Genomic DNA, 18,236 nt, shown 5'->3' with positions numbered 1-18,236 from the left:
GGCCCCGACCGCGTCGGTGGAGCCATGGACGGCGGGGCGACCGTCAAGTGCTGGGCAGAGCACAGCACGGCCGAGGTCTCCACCAAGCGCGGCGGGGGGCCCGAGGCCTGCACCAGGCGTGCAGGCAGGGCGGATGCCTCCACCAGGCGCGCCGGCGGGGTCTGCGCCTCCACCAAGCGCGCCGGCGGGGTCTGCGCCTCCACCAGGGCGCGGGGAGTCTGCAGGGAGCGGGACGCGGGCGAGGCCTCTAACAGCTCCGCGGGCCCGAGGTGGCCGTACGGCTCCCGCCGGGTCACATCCGAGAGGGCCGCCGCCCCTCCAGCCAGCGGGTCCCTGGGATCGTCGACAATCGACTCCACCCTCGAGTCCTCCGAGTCCTCGCTCGGCAGCGCCTGGGCCCTCAGCGCGGCCATCCGGGACGCGACACTTCTCCTCAGCTGCCTTCGGATCTTCCTGGGCCTCAGGGGCAGGGCCAGGACCGACCCGCTATGTGGCTGTGGCTGGCGCCGGCGCCTCAACCGCCCGCGCCTCGGCAGCCCAGCGCTAGCCCGGAGCCCGTCCATGATCCTACCCTCTCCCGAGCCCAGCGGGAGATGGCGAGAAGCCGGCTCAGGCAGTCGGCTTCCGCAGTGTACTCTGGGAAAGGGGTGGGCCTCCAGCCGCCTCTGGGTTGTCCCCGCCCACCACTCTTCCGCCGGCGCCTCCGGTTGGCCCCGTTAGAAAATGTTAATTCAATGCATGGCTTCCCTCTAGAGCGGCGGAGTCCCTGCCAAATTAACACGGATTCCATATTTAGGGGGCAGTTTACAAATCAAGTTGCCAGGGACTCCAGGAGAAAAAAAGTTACCTAGTGAACTTTTTCTTTCTAGTGTCTGCAAATTGCAGTGTTCCTCGGGAGGTCCCTATTTCTGAAAAACACGTTCCCCAGCAGCTTTGCATGAGAAAGCGCACAATTCTTGGTTTCAAGGAATACCCTCAGGCAAAGTTCTAGGTTCAAATTTCGATCCACCTGGGTCTCTCTACAGACTGATTGAAGCCCTAAATCCCTCCGCCTAACTTCCCTTCCTCCTCCATTACAAATTTTCAGTCATTGCTCTCTCTCTCTCTGAAAATGAAGCTACAGACTTTTCTACTTGTATTCTTTTTTTATTTTATTTTTTTAATTTAACAAATGTTTACTGACTAGTAAGTGACAGACATTGCGATGGCATCGGGGTGACAATCATAAACAAGACAACGAAACAGACTATCACCTGCCTTCATGGGACACGTTTCAGAGGACACAATCAACCTGCAAGGAAATGCTCACTTTCCTTTTTCTTCCCTTCATCTTTGCTAGTTTAATCCAGCTCAAACTTGAAGTTCATCTCCAAGGCTACTTCTTAATTAAACTGGAAAGGAATATTTTCTGACTTAATAATTCCATATTCAGTGAACATATGCTGACTATACCTGCCCAGCATCCATCCCGGCCATCCCCTCCCCCCCCGCCCCGACGAAAGACCCTGAATTTCCTTTGGAGAACCATCCTGTGCTGGGACTCCACTTGGGTCTCCAGAAGTGCTGCAGAACACAGTGAATGCTCCCAGACTGTGGAAGGCCTGGCCACAATGATTGGCTTGTGCTTAACCAAGTGACCGAAGTTTCTCCAGTCAAAGTGACTCAGAGGAGCTTCACTATATAGACAGGCTGCCTAAGATTCTTTTTAGAGTCCACGTCTAGTGTTATCCTACTTCAGAAGGTCTTGAGAGGTGACCATATGCCAGGCGCCCTTGTAGACACCAGGGATGCAGAGGTGAGCGATATCCTCCCTGTTTTTAGTGGCAGTGGAGCGTCCATCCAAAAACTTTCCTGTGTCCCCGAGCTGCTGCGGGAAACCAACTCTGAGTCCCACGTGTTCTCTCCGAGCTGCCCATGCTGTTTAGGAAGAGCTGCCCATGCTGTTTAGGAAGAGCTGCGAGCAGCGTCTTGGTCCAGGGGAACTTTGGTCCCTCGTCAAGCCAGTTCACTCGGGCGGCAGGGGTGGGGAGGAGCCGACCTTCGCCTCCTCAGGGGAATCGGGGCCATTCTTTTTTTTTTTTTTTTGCGGTAAGAGGGCCTCTCACTGTTGGGGCCCCTCCCGTTGCGGAGCACAGGCTCCGGACGCGCAGGCTCAGCGGCCATGGCTCATGGGCCCACCCACTCCGCGGCATGTGGGATCCTCCTGGACCGGGGCACAAACCCGTGTTCCCTGCAACGGCAGGCGGACTCTCAACCACTGCGCCACCAGGTAAGCCCCCGGGGCCATTCTGTATTCTTGATAACTGCCCTTCCCACCCCCTCTGGGATTTTGTTTTATTAGCTTTAACTTCTCTCTCCAGAATCTTCAAACTCACCTCCTCTGAACCTTAAATCGACTTCTTAAATCTGGGCACTGTGGTAGGCATGAGGGTGCAATTGTCGAGAACATGGTCACTGTCCCCATGTAACTATTGTTGCTTTATACATAAAGATTACTTGTCTTCATTTGAAACATTTATGATAGATTACCAGGAATGGAATTGCTGGGTCAGTTTAACTTTTATGATTATTATAGGTTTTACCGAACTTCCTCCCAAAGAGTTTACAACCTTGCAAGCAATTATGAGCAGGTTAGACTACGTGGCCTCTAGGGCCTTTTCTGTGGCTCTGTTTGATCTCTCAATCTTCTTCCTCACATTCCTATCCAAACCCTTGAGAAAGCATTTAGATTTTACCCCTACCCAGGTGTCACATCTACCCTTTTAATTTATTACAGTGGTCCTCAAGTGGGGGCAATTTTGCCTCCCCAGGGAACACTCAAATATCGTATATTAACACATATATGTGGAATCTGAAAAAATTGGTATAGACGATCTTGTTTACAAAGCAGAAATAGAGACACAGACATAGAGAACAAACATATGGATACCAAGGGGGCAATGGGGGGGGGCGTTGGGATGAACTAGGAGATTGGGATTGACATATATACACTATTGATACTATGTATAAAATAGATAACTAATGAGAACCTACTGTATAGCACAGGGAACTCTACTCAGTGCTCTGTGGTGACCTAAAGGGGAAGGAAATCCAAAAAAGAGGGGATATATGTATACATATAGGTGATTCACTTTGCTGTACAGTAAAAACTAACACATCACTGTAAAGCAACTATACTCTAATAATGATTAAGAGAAAAAAAAAAGAAATTGCAAACTCTCCAGGCAGCTCAACATGTGGGCTTATACTGGGCCTTGATGAGAAACAATGTTGCTTGTTTCCCCTGCCATATTCTCTGGAACTCAAAACAAGAGACCTGATCAAGAATAGGAGAGAAACTTCAGTTCAAGAAAGAAGCCTTTTGACCTAATCAAACGTATAAGCTTTTGCACAGCAAAGGAGACCATAAACAAAACGAAAAGACAACCTACGTAATGAGAGAAAATATTTGTAATGTGACCAATAAGGGCTTAATTTCCAAAATATACAAACAGTTCATACAGCTAAATATTAGAAAAACAAAAAACCCAATCAAAAAATGGGCAGAGGGACTTCCCTAGTCATCCAGTGGGTAAGACTCAGCACTCCCAATGCAGGGGGCCTGGGTTCGATCTCTGGTCAGGGAACTAGATCCCGCATGCATGCCACAACTAAGAAGTCCACATGCTGCAACTAAAAGATCCCACATGCTGCAACGAAGATCCCTTGTGCTGCACCTAAGACCCAGCGCAGCCAAAATAAATAAATAAAAATAAATAAATCTTTTAAAAAAATGGGCAGAATACCTAAATAGATATTTCTCCAGAGAAGACATACAGATGGCTAAAAGGCACATGAACAGGTGTTCAACATCACTAATTATTAGAGAAATGCAAATCAAAACTACAATGAGGTATCATCTCACACCAGTCAGAATGGCCATCATCAAAAAGTCTACGAATAATAAATGCTGGAGAGGGTGTGGAGAAAAGGGAGTGTAGGAGGGACTATAAGTTGGTGCAGCCACTATGGAGAACAGTATGGAGGGTCCTTAAAAAACTAAAAATAGAGCTACCATATGATCCAGGAATCCCACTCCTGGGCATATAACCAGAAAAGACAAAAACTCTATTTCGAACAGATACATTCACCCCAATGTTCATAGCAGCACTATTTACAATAGCCAAGACATGGAAGCAACCTAAGTGTCCAAAAACAAATGAGTGGATAAAGAATATGTGGTGTATATATATATATATATATACCATAAAAAAAGAATGAAATTATGCCATTTGGAGCAACATGGATGGACCTAGAGATTATCATACTAAGTGAAGTAAGTCAGACAAAGACAAATATCATATATCACTTATATGTGGAATCTAAAAAAAATGATACAAAGGAACTTATTTACAAAACAGAAATAGACTCACAGACATAGAAAACAAACATGGTTACCAAAGGGGAAAGGGGAGAAGAGGGATAAATTAGGATCTTGAGATTAAGATTAAGATTAATATACAGGGGCTTCCCTGGTGGCGCAGTGGTTGGGGGTCTGCCTGCCGGTGTGGGGGACGCGGGTTCGTGCCCCAGTCCGGGAGGATCCCACATGCCGTGAAGCGGCTGGGCCCGTGAGCCAAGGCCGCTGAGCCTGGGCATCCGGAGCCTGTGCTCTGCAACGGGAGAGGCCACAACGGTGAGAGGCCTGCATACTGCAAAAAAAAAAAAAAAAAAAAAAAAAAGATTAATATACACATTACTGTGTATAAAATAGATAAACACCAATGTCCTACTGTTTAGCACAGGGAATTAGGGAATTATATTCAATACCTGTAATAGCCTATAATGGAAAGTAATCTGAAAAAGAATATGTATATATCAGAATCACTTTGCTGTACGCCAGAAACTAGCACAAACTTTTAAATCAACTATATTTCAAAAAAAAAAAAAGGAAAGAAAGAAGCCTTTTAATTCTACCTAGTGGGCCTTCTACATTGCCTCCCAAATGTTTTTCAAACTGCTTTGGGGAAAGTAATAAATGTTTGTGATTTAAAAAAAAAAATGGGGCTTCCCTGGTGGCGCAGCGGTTGAGAGTCTGCCTGCCGATGCAGGGGACACGGGTTCGTGCCCCGGTCCGGGAAGATCCCACATGCCACAGAGCGGATGGGCCCGTGAGCCATGGCCACTGAGCCTGCGCGTCCAGAGCCTGTGCTCCGCAACGGGAGAGGCCACAACAGTGCGAGGCCCGCGTATGGAGAAAAAAAAAAAAAAAAGGTCCACATCAAAAAAATCTTAAATAAAAAAAATACCCTTATTAAAGCCCATTTCACATTCCATCTCCTCCCCAAAGGCTCTCCCATCTCCCTAGTCACAGGAGAGCTTTGGCCCTTTCACATTGCTTTAGCACATTGTGCATGTATTGGTGTATTATATATCAGATTCCTTCTTAAACTTCCTAAACTGTAAACTCCTTCGAGCAAAGGACTTCCTATGCCTCTTTCTCTTGCTTTTAGCACCCTGCTCTTCGCAGAGAAGATGCACAGGAAATGTTTGTGGGAAGCAGACCAACCAGAATTGAGTCCCTGCTACTCATTATCTGTGGCATTAGCTCAGTCACGTTACTCTCTCAGATCTTGGTAATCTCATCTGTAAAGTAGGAATAGTCATTGAACATACTTCTTCTTAGATGTATGGAGAAAATAATGTTTTGTTGTGAGCATAAAATAATGCATGCAAGGCACTTAACACAGGATCTGGTACAGATCTAAACACTTAAAAAATTGTAGCTATAATTTATTATTATGGAGCAAGGACCTGTATGATGGCCTAGTTCAGAGAAACTAGGAGTGGGGGAGTCAGAGAAGTTCTTGAATTGGCCAGGATGACAGCCTGGGATGGGAAGATTAAGACTATTTTTGCCTGTGCCCTGTGGAAGTTTAAATGGGTGAGTGGGACCGTTTCAGACAAGGCCATCGTGTGAGGTATCGCTCTGCACAAATTTACCTGGCCAAGGGCCAGAGTAGGGTCTGAAACCAACCGATGTTATCCTCGAAAGTCCTGTGCCCTACTCTAGGGCTGCAGTATCTGGAGGAAGGGCCAGCAGAGGGGGAGCCCTCTTCCTAATTGACACACAGGCTGTATGTGCTGGCCAGACCCTGATATCAGATTCCCCAGGGAAATATTGCAAAGGGCAGGTCAAGGATGTCACTGGGAGGTTTCATTGCTTTTTCAAAGGGAGCGGTTTTCAATAGACAGTGGACACATCCTGTAGTGAACTGGGGGGATGAGCTATGCTTCTCTGCTGGCAAAGCTGGGAAACACTGGGCTTAGCTAGACGAGAGCTGTAAATTTGTCTCTTCCACATCCTGTACAATATCTCCTCCTCTTAGTCTTTCCTGTGACCTCATCCTTTTCTTTTTTCAACATTTTGTGATTTCCTCAAGTAAAGAATGTTGTTGCTATCTGTCTTCTAGTTTCCCTTGTGACTGGGAGACACCTTTTGGAGACTGACTTACTTTTAATTTCATCATTTTCCTGTGGCTCTACTTAGTTCAACAAAAGCAGCTATTAATAACCATTTTCAGGAATATATTTATTGGGACTTCCCTGGTGGCACAGTGGTTAAGAATCCGCCTGCCAATGCAGGGGACACAGGTTCGATCCCTTATCCAGGAAGATCCCACATGCCACAGGGCAACTAAGCCTGAGCGCCACAACTACTGAGCCAGCGCTCTAGAGCCCGCAAGCCACAACTACTGAGTCTGCGCACCTAGAGCCCGTGCTCTGCAACAAGAGAAGCCACCACAATGAGAAGCCTGCGCACCGCATCGAAGAGTAGCCCCTGCTCCTCGCTGCAACTAGAGAAAGCCCGCACACAGCAACGAAGACCCAACACAGCCAGAAAAAAGAAAGAAAAAGAAATATATTTACTGACATGGAATAATATTCTCAATATATCATTGAATAAGAAAAAAAGCAGACAAAATAAGTATTATGGTAGGATCCCATTTGGGAGATATATATGTGTGTGTCGATATGTATGTGTATTTCTATCTATACATCCATCCATATATACGTACTACTGAAATAAGTTGGGGAGTCTTTATGTCATAGTATTTAACAGTGATCGTCTTTGGATGGTGGGATTCTAGGTGATTTTTATTTTCTTCTTCTTTGCATATTTGCATGGCGTAGGTTTTCTACATTGTACATATCATTTGTGCAATTAAAAATATAGTGTTTTTTTTGGAATTCCCTAGCAGTCCAGTGGTTAGGACTCTGTGCTTCCACTACAGGGTCATGGGTTCCATCCCTGGTTGGGGAACTAAGATTCTGCAAGCTGCGGGGCATGGCCAAAAAAAAAAAAAGAAAAACATATATAGTGTTTTTTTAAACAACAAACTTCACTCTGCCTAATTCATTTCATTTCTTCTGATCTCTAATCATTGCTTGCCTTGCTCTTATTTTTTTGAATTGATATTATCTTTGTTTAATGAAAGAAATTTGACATTGAGATTATAGAAGTTACTAATTGTTCATCAGAGAAGCTGCTGTAGAAAAGAGGTTGAATCGAGCCAATCCCATGTTTAAATCTACATAGAATGATCTGAATCCTCTCAGAAAAGTTATCTCCCCCACCAAATCCCATTGTTAGATAGTTATACCTTTGGATAAGTCATTGCCTTTTTCATTCATTCTTTATTTAAAATTCAAATACACTGGGAAGGTGTAATAATTTGCTAGGGCTGCCATAACAAAGTACCACAGACTGGCTGACTTTAACAACAGAAGTTTATTTTCAGAAAACAATTTCTGGAGGCTAGAAGTCTGAGATCAAGGTGTTGGCAGGGCTGTTTTCTGGGGCCTTTCTCCTTGGCTTGTGGATGACTGCCTTCTCCCAATCTTTATATGGTCTTCCCTCTGTACAATTCTGTGTTAAAATTTCTCCTTTTTATAAGAACATCAGTCATATTAGATTAGGGTCCATTTTTACAATCTCATTTTAACTTAATAACCTCTTTAAAGACCCTATCTTCAAATACAGTACATTCTGAGGTACTGGGGGTTAGAACTTCCAACACATGAATTTTGGGAGACACAATTTATCCCATAACAGAGGGGTGATATATACTAAGTCACAAATTCCTTTAAGCACTTTTCCTTTTTGAAGGAAGGATAACATGGTAAGTTGTTGAAAGGGGGATAGGGAGAAAAAGAAATTAAAGAAAAAAGAAAATCAAGTGTCCAGCGTAGTAGTTCTCAGCCCAAGATGATTTTGCCCCTGCTCCCTTCCAGGGGACATTTGGCAATATCGAGAGACAGTTTTGATTGTCACAACAGGGGAGATGCTACTGGCATCTAATGCGTAGAGGCCAGAGATGCTGCTAAACATCCTACAATATGCAGTACAGCCCCACAACAAAGAATTATCTGGCCCTAAATGTACCAAGGTTGAGAAACCCTAGGATAAACTTTTGGATGACCCCATCAACATAAAAATGTAGATATCTTTGATCCAGTAATACTGCTTCTAGGAATCTATCCTACAAAAATATTCATCCATGTATACAAACATATATAGATATAGAGATAGAGACAGATATATACAGATGCACATTGCTTATCATTTCAAAATTGGAAATGACTCAAATGTCGACTAAGTTTCAAGAATTCTTGTTAAAAATAATGACTAGGAAAGATGTTGAAAATGTATTGTAAACTGAAAAATCAAATTGCAGCACAATATATATGTTGTCCCTTTTAAAAAAAGTCCACACACATTTATATATAGTTTCTTTAAAACCACATATGTTGGGGCTTCCCTGGTGGCGCAGTGCTTGAGAGTCCGCCTGCCGATGCAGGGGACGCGGGTTCGTGCCCCGGTCCGGGAAGATCCCACATGCCGCGGAGTGGCTGGGCCCATGAGCCAGGGCCGCTGAGCCTGCGCGTCCAGAGCCTGTGCTCCATGGTGGGGGAAGCCACAACAGTGAGAGGCCCGCATAATGCAAAAAAAAAAAAAAAAAAACCCACATATGTTGTATTTGTGTATGTGACTGCACAGTTGAATATTTGAAGTCAGAGGTTGCCTCTGGGGAATGGCATTATTGGCAATAGAAGAACTTTCATGTTTAACTTTATACATTTCTGAATAATTTTGCTTAAGACCTCAAGGATATAGGACTTTGCTTTGGCAAATGTGAGACAGATTACAGTCTAACTTTGAGACTACTGACTCACTAATTTGTAGAACTATTTTACCAAATTACTGTAAATTAGGGATCAACAAATTATAACTCTCAGGCCAAATCTGGCCTGACTCCTACTTTTACACACCCTGTGGACTAAGAATGATTTTCATATTTTTAAATGGTTGAAAAAAATCAAAAGAAGAATAATATTTTCTGAAATAAAATTTGTACAAAACTCAAATTTCAGTGCCCACAGATAAATTTTATTGGAATACAACCACACTCATTCATTACAAACTGTCTGTGGCTACTCTCATACTACAATAGCAGAACTGAGCAGTTTTGACACAGGCCATCAAGCCCACAAAGCCTAAAATATATATTATTAATATTTGGCCCTTCACAGAAGTCTGCCAAGTCCTACAGTACATCATGTAAGATGCTGTCTAGGATGTTGAACTTCCAACTCTTTTGCTCATGGACCCTCTAAAAGAATTGTGAAAAGCTATGTCACCTCTTCACCTTTTTTCATTGACATCAAACATTTTTTTTAAGTTTAAATAGACACAAAGCATCTAATTTCTAACATCTACATAGTGCAGCATTTATATATATTGATATTTTAAATTAAAACTGTTACATCGGGCTTCCCTTGTGGCGCAGTGGTTGAGAGTCCGCCTGCCGATGCGGGGGACGCGGGTTCGTCCCCCGGTCCGGGAGGATCCCACATGCCGCGGGGCGGCTGGGCCCATGAGCCATGGCCGCTGAGCCTGCACGTCCGGAGCCTCTGCTCCGCGACAGGAGAGGCCACAGCAGTGAGAGGCCCGCATACTGCAAAAAAAAACCCCACAAAAAAACTGTTACATCACTTTAAAATGCATCGAACTAAATCTATAAAGTTTGATACCTACCATCATCCATTTAAAAAAATTATAAAATAAACAAGTTCTTCTTTGAAGTTGAAAATTTAATGTCTTTTTTTAAGCTTACATTTCCATTTTGAAATAACTTCCAGACAGAATTTTATTCTAATATACTATATGTTTATGCTTGAAAATATTTTTCATCATCATAACACTGTCTGTAACAAAAATATGTATTTAAATTGAGGTTACGGTTATATTCTCTTGTCATAGTCTGGGTTTTTCCTGGGATTCCCTAACCTCCTAAATGATTTTTTTTTAATTTGTATTCATTAAGTTTCATTCTAGTGCTGTATAGTTCTACGGGTTTTCACAAATGCATAATGTCATGTATCCACCATTTCAGTATCATGCAGAATAGTTTAACCACGCTAAAAATCTTCTGTGCTTCCTCTTTTCCATCCTCTCTTCCTCCCCGCAAACAACTGACAATCAGTGATCTTATTATCTCTGTAGTTCTGCCTTTTCTAGAATGTCATATAATTAAAATCATACATATGTAGGCTTTTCAGGCTAACTTGTTTCACTTAGCGATACATATTCAAGGAGGTTCACCCAAGTCTTTTGTGGCTTGAGAGCTTATTTCTTGTCTGTGAACAATATTTCATTGTATGGATGTACCACAGTTTGTTTTTCATTTCACCTACCGAAGGTTGATTCTAGTTTTTAATGATTATGAATAAAATTGCTACAAACATTCATATGCAGGTGAGACTTTTTATTTTGACTTCATTTTTCATTTCAAGTATAATATTCAAAGAATATAATACAAGTATTGACAGAGAAATACATCTGGAAAGTCAAAATTAAAAGTTAAAATTAAAATGATATGGCCCATCACAATTGATTTATTCAATTTTTTAAGTAATGAAAAACAAGATAATAAATAATGTGTTGGTTCTTATTCCTTAAATAGCAAAAATACAATACAATATGTAGCTAAAATTGTAAGTTATTTGTGAAATAAGAAATATTATACAAGGCATGGTGTTCTTTCTGCATATATGTAAGTGGGCATATATCAAACTTTGGGGTTAGGCTTTTGAGATTAATGAAAGAATAGTCAAGTATGGGTTGGCCAAAAAGTTCGTTCGGGTTTTTGTAGCATCTTATGGGAAAAACCTGAATGAATTTTATGGCCGACCCAATATAAAAAATCACAAATAGGGATTCTCTGGTAGCGCAGTGGTTGAGAGTCCGCCTGTCGATGCAGGGGACACGGGTTCGTGCCCCGGTCCGGGAAGATCCCACGTGCCGCGGAGCGGCTGGGCCCGTGAGCCATGGCCGCTGAGCCTGCACGTCTGGAGCCTGTGCTCCACAACGGGAGAGGCCACAACAGTGAGAGGCCTGCGTACCACAAAAAAAATAAATAAAAATAAAATAAAATAAAATAAAAATCACAAATAATCCCATTAAATTCATTAGACATCATAATAAAAATTTTCCTATTTATTTAATGAAAGAGGAAGATATATACATACACAAGGGACTTCCCTGGCTGTCCAGTGGTTAAGACTCCATGCTTCCACTGCAGGAGGTACAGGTTTCATCCCTTGTTGGGGAACTAAGATCCTGCATGCTTCACAGCATGGCCAAAAAATAAATTAATTAAATTAAAATTTTAAAAAATTCACCATTTGTAGTACCACTACAGGTTTGCTCCCTGCAAATACACAATTCTGATGTATTCTATTTTGCTTAATTCCTATCACAAAAGAAAAACATGGAGCATTTATTTATAATGCAGTTTTTCTGCACCACCATATTCTGGTAAGGAGCTCCAAAGACTGCAAAAATTCCAAATTCAAACCTGGTCTTTTTGTCAATGTAGGTGATAGTATGTATTTTAGTTAACAGTTTGGGGACTTCCCTGGTGGTACAGTGGTTACGACTCCGTGCTCCCAATGCAGGAAGCCCGGGGGAAATAGATCCTGCATGCCACAACTAAGACGCGGTGCGGCCAAGTCAATAAATATATATTTAAAAAAAAAAGTTTGGGGCTTCCCTGGTGGCGCAGTGGTTGAGAGTCCGCCTGCGATGCAGGGGACACTGGTTCGTGCCTTGGTCCGGGAAGATCCCACATGCCGCGGAGAGGCTAGGCCCGTGAGCCATGGCCACTGGGCCTGCGCGTCCGGAGCCTATGCTCCACAACAGGAGAGGCCACGACAGTGAGAGGCCCGCGTACCGCAAAAAAAAAAAAAAAAAAAACCCGTTTGTTAGCTTGATTTTTAAAAAATATTTATTTATTTATTTGGCCGCGCCCAGTCTTAGAAGATCCTGCGGCACGCGGGATCTTTTAGCTGCCGCGTGCGGGATCTAGTTCCCTGAGCAGGGATCAAACCGGGCCCCCTGCAGTGGGTGGGAGTCTTAGCCACTGGACCATCAGGGAAATCCCTGCTAGCTTGATTTATAACATTTAAATATTTAGACGTTTAGTAAATGGGATTCCATTTGTACTTTGGCCCTAAGCTAAGAATACATTTGGGAATGAGATAGATAACTCTCTTACTATTTCATAGAGTAATACAGAAACCTAGATTAACATTAGAACAGCCTAGATTCCTGGGAACGCTTTAACCTAGGTACAAACTCAACCATGGCCATCACTACTTTGGTTTATAAGGTGAAAATAGAGCAGCGCTGTGTCCCCAGGGGCTGTTCACCCTGAGTGAATCCACCTTAGCACACATGAAGAATAAAGCTCTTTAGTCATTGCTACTACAGTTCCCATAGCTGCTGCTACTACTACATATTAATAAAGACATAGAAAACACAGCCTAACCCCAAAGATCACCATGTGGAGGTCCAAGCCTTGGGTGGGAAATTCAGGCATTTTCTCCACATTAGGCTGCTGACTGCAATCAAAACAGGCAGGTCTTGGACTCATAGATTCTATTCTTTTATTTATTATGGTAGTTCACAGAGCTATTCTGATAAAACCATGGCTGAAGAGGCTTTCTCTTTGGATCTGTCACATGAGACCACATTTTGCACATGTGCTCACATGTTAATATCTCTCTGCAGCCTGTGAGACCCCGCACACCAAATCCCTGGTCACAGAGTCCAGTCCCGGGCCTAAGCACAAGAAGCAGAGGTCATTCATCACTTGTCAGAGATCTACGCACTGCCCGGGGAAAAAAGAATTGCGATGGGACCATTTGGATCTGACAACCAAGATCTCTAGCTAAGTAAAAACTCAAGTTTTTTCCAGGGTTATGTCCTCTTCCCCTAGAAGGAAAGGTAATTATTTCTAGGATGAGCCCTTCTCTTGCTCCAAGACACAGGCAGCAGTGGACCTAGTCACATTCTTCTCTTTAACTGATGTTATGTAATCTCTTTGTCATTATGTTTATAAAGAAAAATCTGTTTAACAGTAAACCTGGCTCTTTAATGTGCACCATTTACACAGAGGGTTAAAGAAAATTGACATCACATTAGGTGACAGTCCATATTTTTATATAACCCAGAAAAGTCATATACTAAATATAGGTCAGAACTCCAAATTTTACTAGAATAGAAATATTCAAAGACCCAGAATCTTTTGTAAGCTATACAAAGAGCCCTTTGAAACCCAAACTAGAATCCCATTAATCTAGGAAAGAAAATCTTAAGTGATGTTTTCTATCTACAAGTCTAGTCTTGTTCTAGAGCAAGTTCTTTAACTGCAGCCCAGAAGGCAATAAGGAAGCCATGTCACTAGACTGTTACAAGAAAACAGAGCTAGTACAATATTTTCCACCTTGTACTGCGTGGGTGGGTGTGAACACTTTTAGATCCCTAGGAAGCATTGCTGCAGTTTCACAAGGCTAATTAGCAATTCTCATGAGCCTCCTTAATGTACTTAATACTTAAAAGATTAAGGCATCATGGTAGAGTTACAAACTGTATCTGTATCCTAAGCTGGGATCCCGTAAGAGCACACAATACCGAAAAAATTGCCATGGAAGAGGAAAGATCCAGAACTCATAGTAGTGTGCATCCAGCTTTCTTTCCTAAATATTGATTGCTGTTTACACCCTAAATAGCTTTGGGACATTCAGTGATTAAAATAAAGCCAATATGGGGCTTCCCTGATGGCGCAGTGGTTGAGAGTCCGCCTGCCGATGCAGGGGACATGGGTTTGTGCCCCGGTCTGGGAAGATCCCACATGCTGCGGAGCAGTGCACGTCCAGAGCCTGTGCTCCACAACGGGAGAGGCCACAACAGTCAGAGGCCCACGTACCACAAAAAAAAAAAAAAATAAATAAATAAATAAAAATTAAAAAAATAAAGCCAATATGAATTTCTCTCTCCATTTTTCTCCCCCTAATCAGATCCTCTCTTCTGGTTGCACTGTTACAATCAGAAATATAAAAAGCAATAATTTCCACTATGAACACCTAGCAGCTATTGAACATGGGGGACAAAAGAACTTTGGGCGATATCAGTTAAGTATGTAAAAGAAAATCTTCCCTTTTCCTGACTCATGTAACCCATGTTTCTATTTATTAATTTACACACTTCAAGTTAAATACTAATCCAAAAAGCACCATCACATACATCAAAATTATTTCCACATCTATCAAGTCTGAAGATTCTGAGATCTGGCTGCCATGAGACATTTGAGACAATAAATAATTCTGTATGAGTACTTTCTCAGCCCCTCTATCTTTGACTTTGTCATTTCATAATGAAAGGACTTTATTGTGCTCTCTGCATCACTGGCAGGAACAAGAAGCCTGAATGGAACACTTCAGTCAGTCAGCAAGGCCAAACAGAGGGTCTGTTAGGCCTTCGGCACTCTGGGAGATGTAGTAGAAGCAGCAGAAATGGCCCTTGTCTTTGAGGAGTGTACAAAGGGTTCTATAAAACACACATATAAGAACCTTTGAAAGACAGTATGCTTAATCTAGTAGGAATTGTGGGGTACACAGCAGATGTGTTGTAGGAGTCAAGGGGAGAAGGGCGCTGGAGTAGTCATGGGTCGCAGGGATAGCACGAGCCTTAGATAGAGTGAGGGGAGGAGGGAAGATCTTCCAGGTGTGGGGGAAGGACAGGAGAAAAGCTGGAGGATGGAACTCGGCAGGGCTCCACGACAGCTCCATTTTCCTCTTGTGTTTCGAAATCGGTTCACTTGTTGCTTCACAGTAAAGAAGCAGGTCATCCATTCTCCTTGCCCTTGTGCTTTCTAGCTGTATCTATTCATATTAATAAACTGTTATAATGACAAAATATTCCAGAGATCCTTGCCTGTCCTTCCAGACTGAGGCAGTTGTAGGAGAGTCTTCCCGCACAGAATGTTTCGGCTGTCTCCTTTCCATTGCCCGTCTTTCCATTTTTCGTCTCCTTTCTTCTGCCACAGACATTCGCTAACTCCACAGGTTGATTAGACAAGGGATTGCTGCCTATCCTACTTTAAAAGGAAGCTTCTGTTTGGCCCAATGTGTGGGAGAAACAGTATACTGACCTTCTCTTGGTCAAGACCTAGAGAAATTTTCCATTTTTCAACAAAGATTCATGTCCTTATTAGTTTACATATTCCATCTAAGTTAGCATCCCTTAGTGAATTACATCAAAAGAAATCTTCCTGACCAGACTAACGGCAAAGAGGGGGCGGTGGGTCAGAAGGAAAACACCTGCGTTAGAATTTGTTCTTTAGAATTTGTTCTCTCCCATCCCACAACCTCCCATTGGTTATCACTTAATCCTCCCACTCCATAGCATCCTTTCTGGAAGAGCTATACTGTCAACAAATAGTTACCAAATGCATGTATTATACTTAGGCATCATGGCTGTGCCAGGAAGTAAGACAGTTTTTCTGACTCTGAGGAGTTTGTTTTCTTACTGGATAAAAGGGGCTCATTTGTTGGAGGCAGCAGCATCAGTGCCTCTCAGACGTCAAGAGTGAGCTGGATACTCTGACTTTTTTGAGACGTCAGCTATATTTTTAAAAACGCAATGCCGAAATGAAATTTCTAAAAATACAGTAGGTTTTTAACGTATACACTTAAATTATTGCTTTTAACACAAAAAATTACATTGACTAACTTTTGAAACAATGTCAAAAATCTAAATTAACATGAATGTTCATAGCAATATTATTCATAATAGCCAAGAAGTGGAAACAACACAAATGTCCATCAACTGATGGATGGATGAATAAACTTTGGCGTATCCATACAATAAAATATTATTTGTCAATAAAAAGTAATGAAATACTAGTCCATCAACAGATGAAAGGATAAAGAAAATGTGATTACGTATATATATATACACACATATACACACATATACATGTATACCCACATATACAATGGAAATACTACCCAGCCATAAAAAGAATGAAATAATGCCACTTGAAGCAACATGGGTGGACCTAGAGATTATCATACTAAGTGAAGTCAGACAGAGAAAGGCAAATATTATATGATATCACTTATATGTGGAATCTAAAACAATGATACAAATGAACTTATTTTCAAAACAGAAATAGACTCACAGTCATTGAAAACAAACTTATGGTAACCAAAGGGGAAAAGGGGTGGGGAGGAATAAATCAGGAGTTTGGGGATTAGCAGATACACACTACTATATACAAAATAGATAAACAACAGAGACCTACTGTATAGCACAGGGAACTATATACAATATCTTGTAATAACCTATAATGGAAAAGAATCTGAAAAAGAATGTATAACTGAATCACTTTGCTGTATACATGAAACTAACACATTATAAATCAATATACTGAAGTACTGATAAATGCTACAGCGTGGCTGAACCTTGAAAACACTATGCTAAGTGAAGGAAGCCAGTTACCAAAGATCACATATTGTATGATTTCATTTATATGAAATTTCCAGAATAGAAAAAATTTTTTATGTGTCTATTCCTTCTTAAACCAATCGTCTGTTGATGCACACCTGGGTTATTTTCATGTCTCGGCTATTGTAAATAGTGCTGCTATGAACATTGGAGCGCATGTGTCTTTTCAAATTGGAGTTTTCAACTTTTCCAGATATATGCCCAGGAGTGGAATTGCTGGATATATGGTAGCTCTATTTTTAGTTTTTTGAGGAACCTGCATACTGTTCTCCATAGTGGCTTCACCAATTTACATTCCCATCAATAGTGTTGGAGGGTTCCCTTTTCTCCACACCCTCTCCAGCATTTTTTTATAGACTTTTTTCTTTTTTTAATATCTTTATACAGACTTTTTGATGATAGACATTCTGATCGGTATGAGGTAATGCCCAATTGTGGTTTTGATTTGCATTTCTCTAATAATTAGTGGTGTTGAGCATTTTTTCATGTGCCTGTTGGCCATCTGAATGTGTTCTTTGGAGAAATGTCTGTTTAGGTCTTCTGCCCATTTTTTTTTTTTTGCGGTATGCGGGCCTCTCGCTGCTGTGGCCTCTCCCATTGCGGAGCACAGGCCCTGGACGCGCAGGCTCAGCAGCCATGGCTCACGGGCCCAGCCGCTCCGCAGCATGTGGGATCTTCCCGGACCGGGTCACGAACCCATGTCCCCTGCATCGGCAGGCGGACTCTCAACCACTGCGCCACCAGGGAAGCCCTGCCCATTTTTTGATTGGTTTTGTTTTTTTTTTTTTTTTGATATTGAGTTTCATAAGCTGTTTGTACATTTTGGATATTAACCTCTTGTCAATTGCATCATGTGCAAATATTTTCTCCCAGTCCATATGCTGTCTTTTAATTTTGTTGATAGTTTCCTTTGCTATGCAAAAGCTTATAAGTTTGATTAGGTCCCGTTTGTTTATTTTTGCTTTTGTTTCCTTTGCCTTAGGAGACAGGTCCAAAAAAATATTGCTACAATTTAGGTCAGAGAATGTTTTGCCTATGTTCTCTTCTAGGAGTTTATGGTGTTATGTCTTATATTTAGGTATTTTAACCATTTTGAGTTTATTTTTGTATATGGTGTGAGGGAGTGTTCTAATTTCATTCTTTTACATGTAGCTGTCCAGCTTTTCCAACACCATTTGCTAAAGAGACTCTCTTTTCTCGGTTGTATATTCTTGCCTCCTTTGCAGTAGATTACAGAATATCAAATTTATATAAACAGGGGCTTCCCTGGTGGCGCAGTGGTTGAGAGTCCGCCTGCCAATGCAGGGGACAGGGGTTCGGGCCCCGGTCCGGGAGGATCCCA

At 42.2% G+C, this 18,236-nt stretch overlaps 2 protein-coding genes across 2 annotated transcripts in view; one reads left to right on the top strand and one right to left on the bottom strand.

Moving 5' to 3' along the window:
• Positions 1-563, bottom strand: part of RIOX1 (ribosomal oxygenase 1) — a 2,192-nt gene extending 1,629 nt beyond the window's left edge. Inside the window, exon 1 of the mRNA XM_007459783.1 lies at positions 10-563. Within this exon, the coding sequence (XP_007459845.1) occupies positions 10-563 (554 nt within the window). The remainder of the gene's footprint in view (positions 1-9) is intronic.
• Positions 1-13,274, top strand: part of HEATR4 (HEAT repeat containing 4) — a 37,856-nt gene extending 24,582 nt beyond the window's left edge. Inside the window, 2 exon segments of the mRNA XM_007459786.1 lie at positions 13,115-13,219; positions 13,221-13,274. Of these exon segments, the coding sequence (XP_007459848.1) occupies positions 13,115-13,219; positions 13,221-13,274 (159 nt within the window).
• Positions 13,275-18,236: the final 4,962 nt, after the last annotated feature.

This window comes from Lipotes vexillifer, unplaced genomic scaffold (assembly GCF_000442215.2).
Source record: "Lipotes vexillifer unplaced genomic scaffold, Lipotes_vexillifer_v1.1 scaffold39, whole genome shotgun sequence".
Lineage (NCBI taxonomy): Eukaryota > Metazoa > Chordata > Mammalia > Artiodactyla > Lipotidae > Lipotes > Lipotes vexillifer.
Note: the sequence above shows the minus strand (reverse complement) of the source record. Positions and strands in the feature narration are given on the sequence as shown.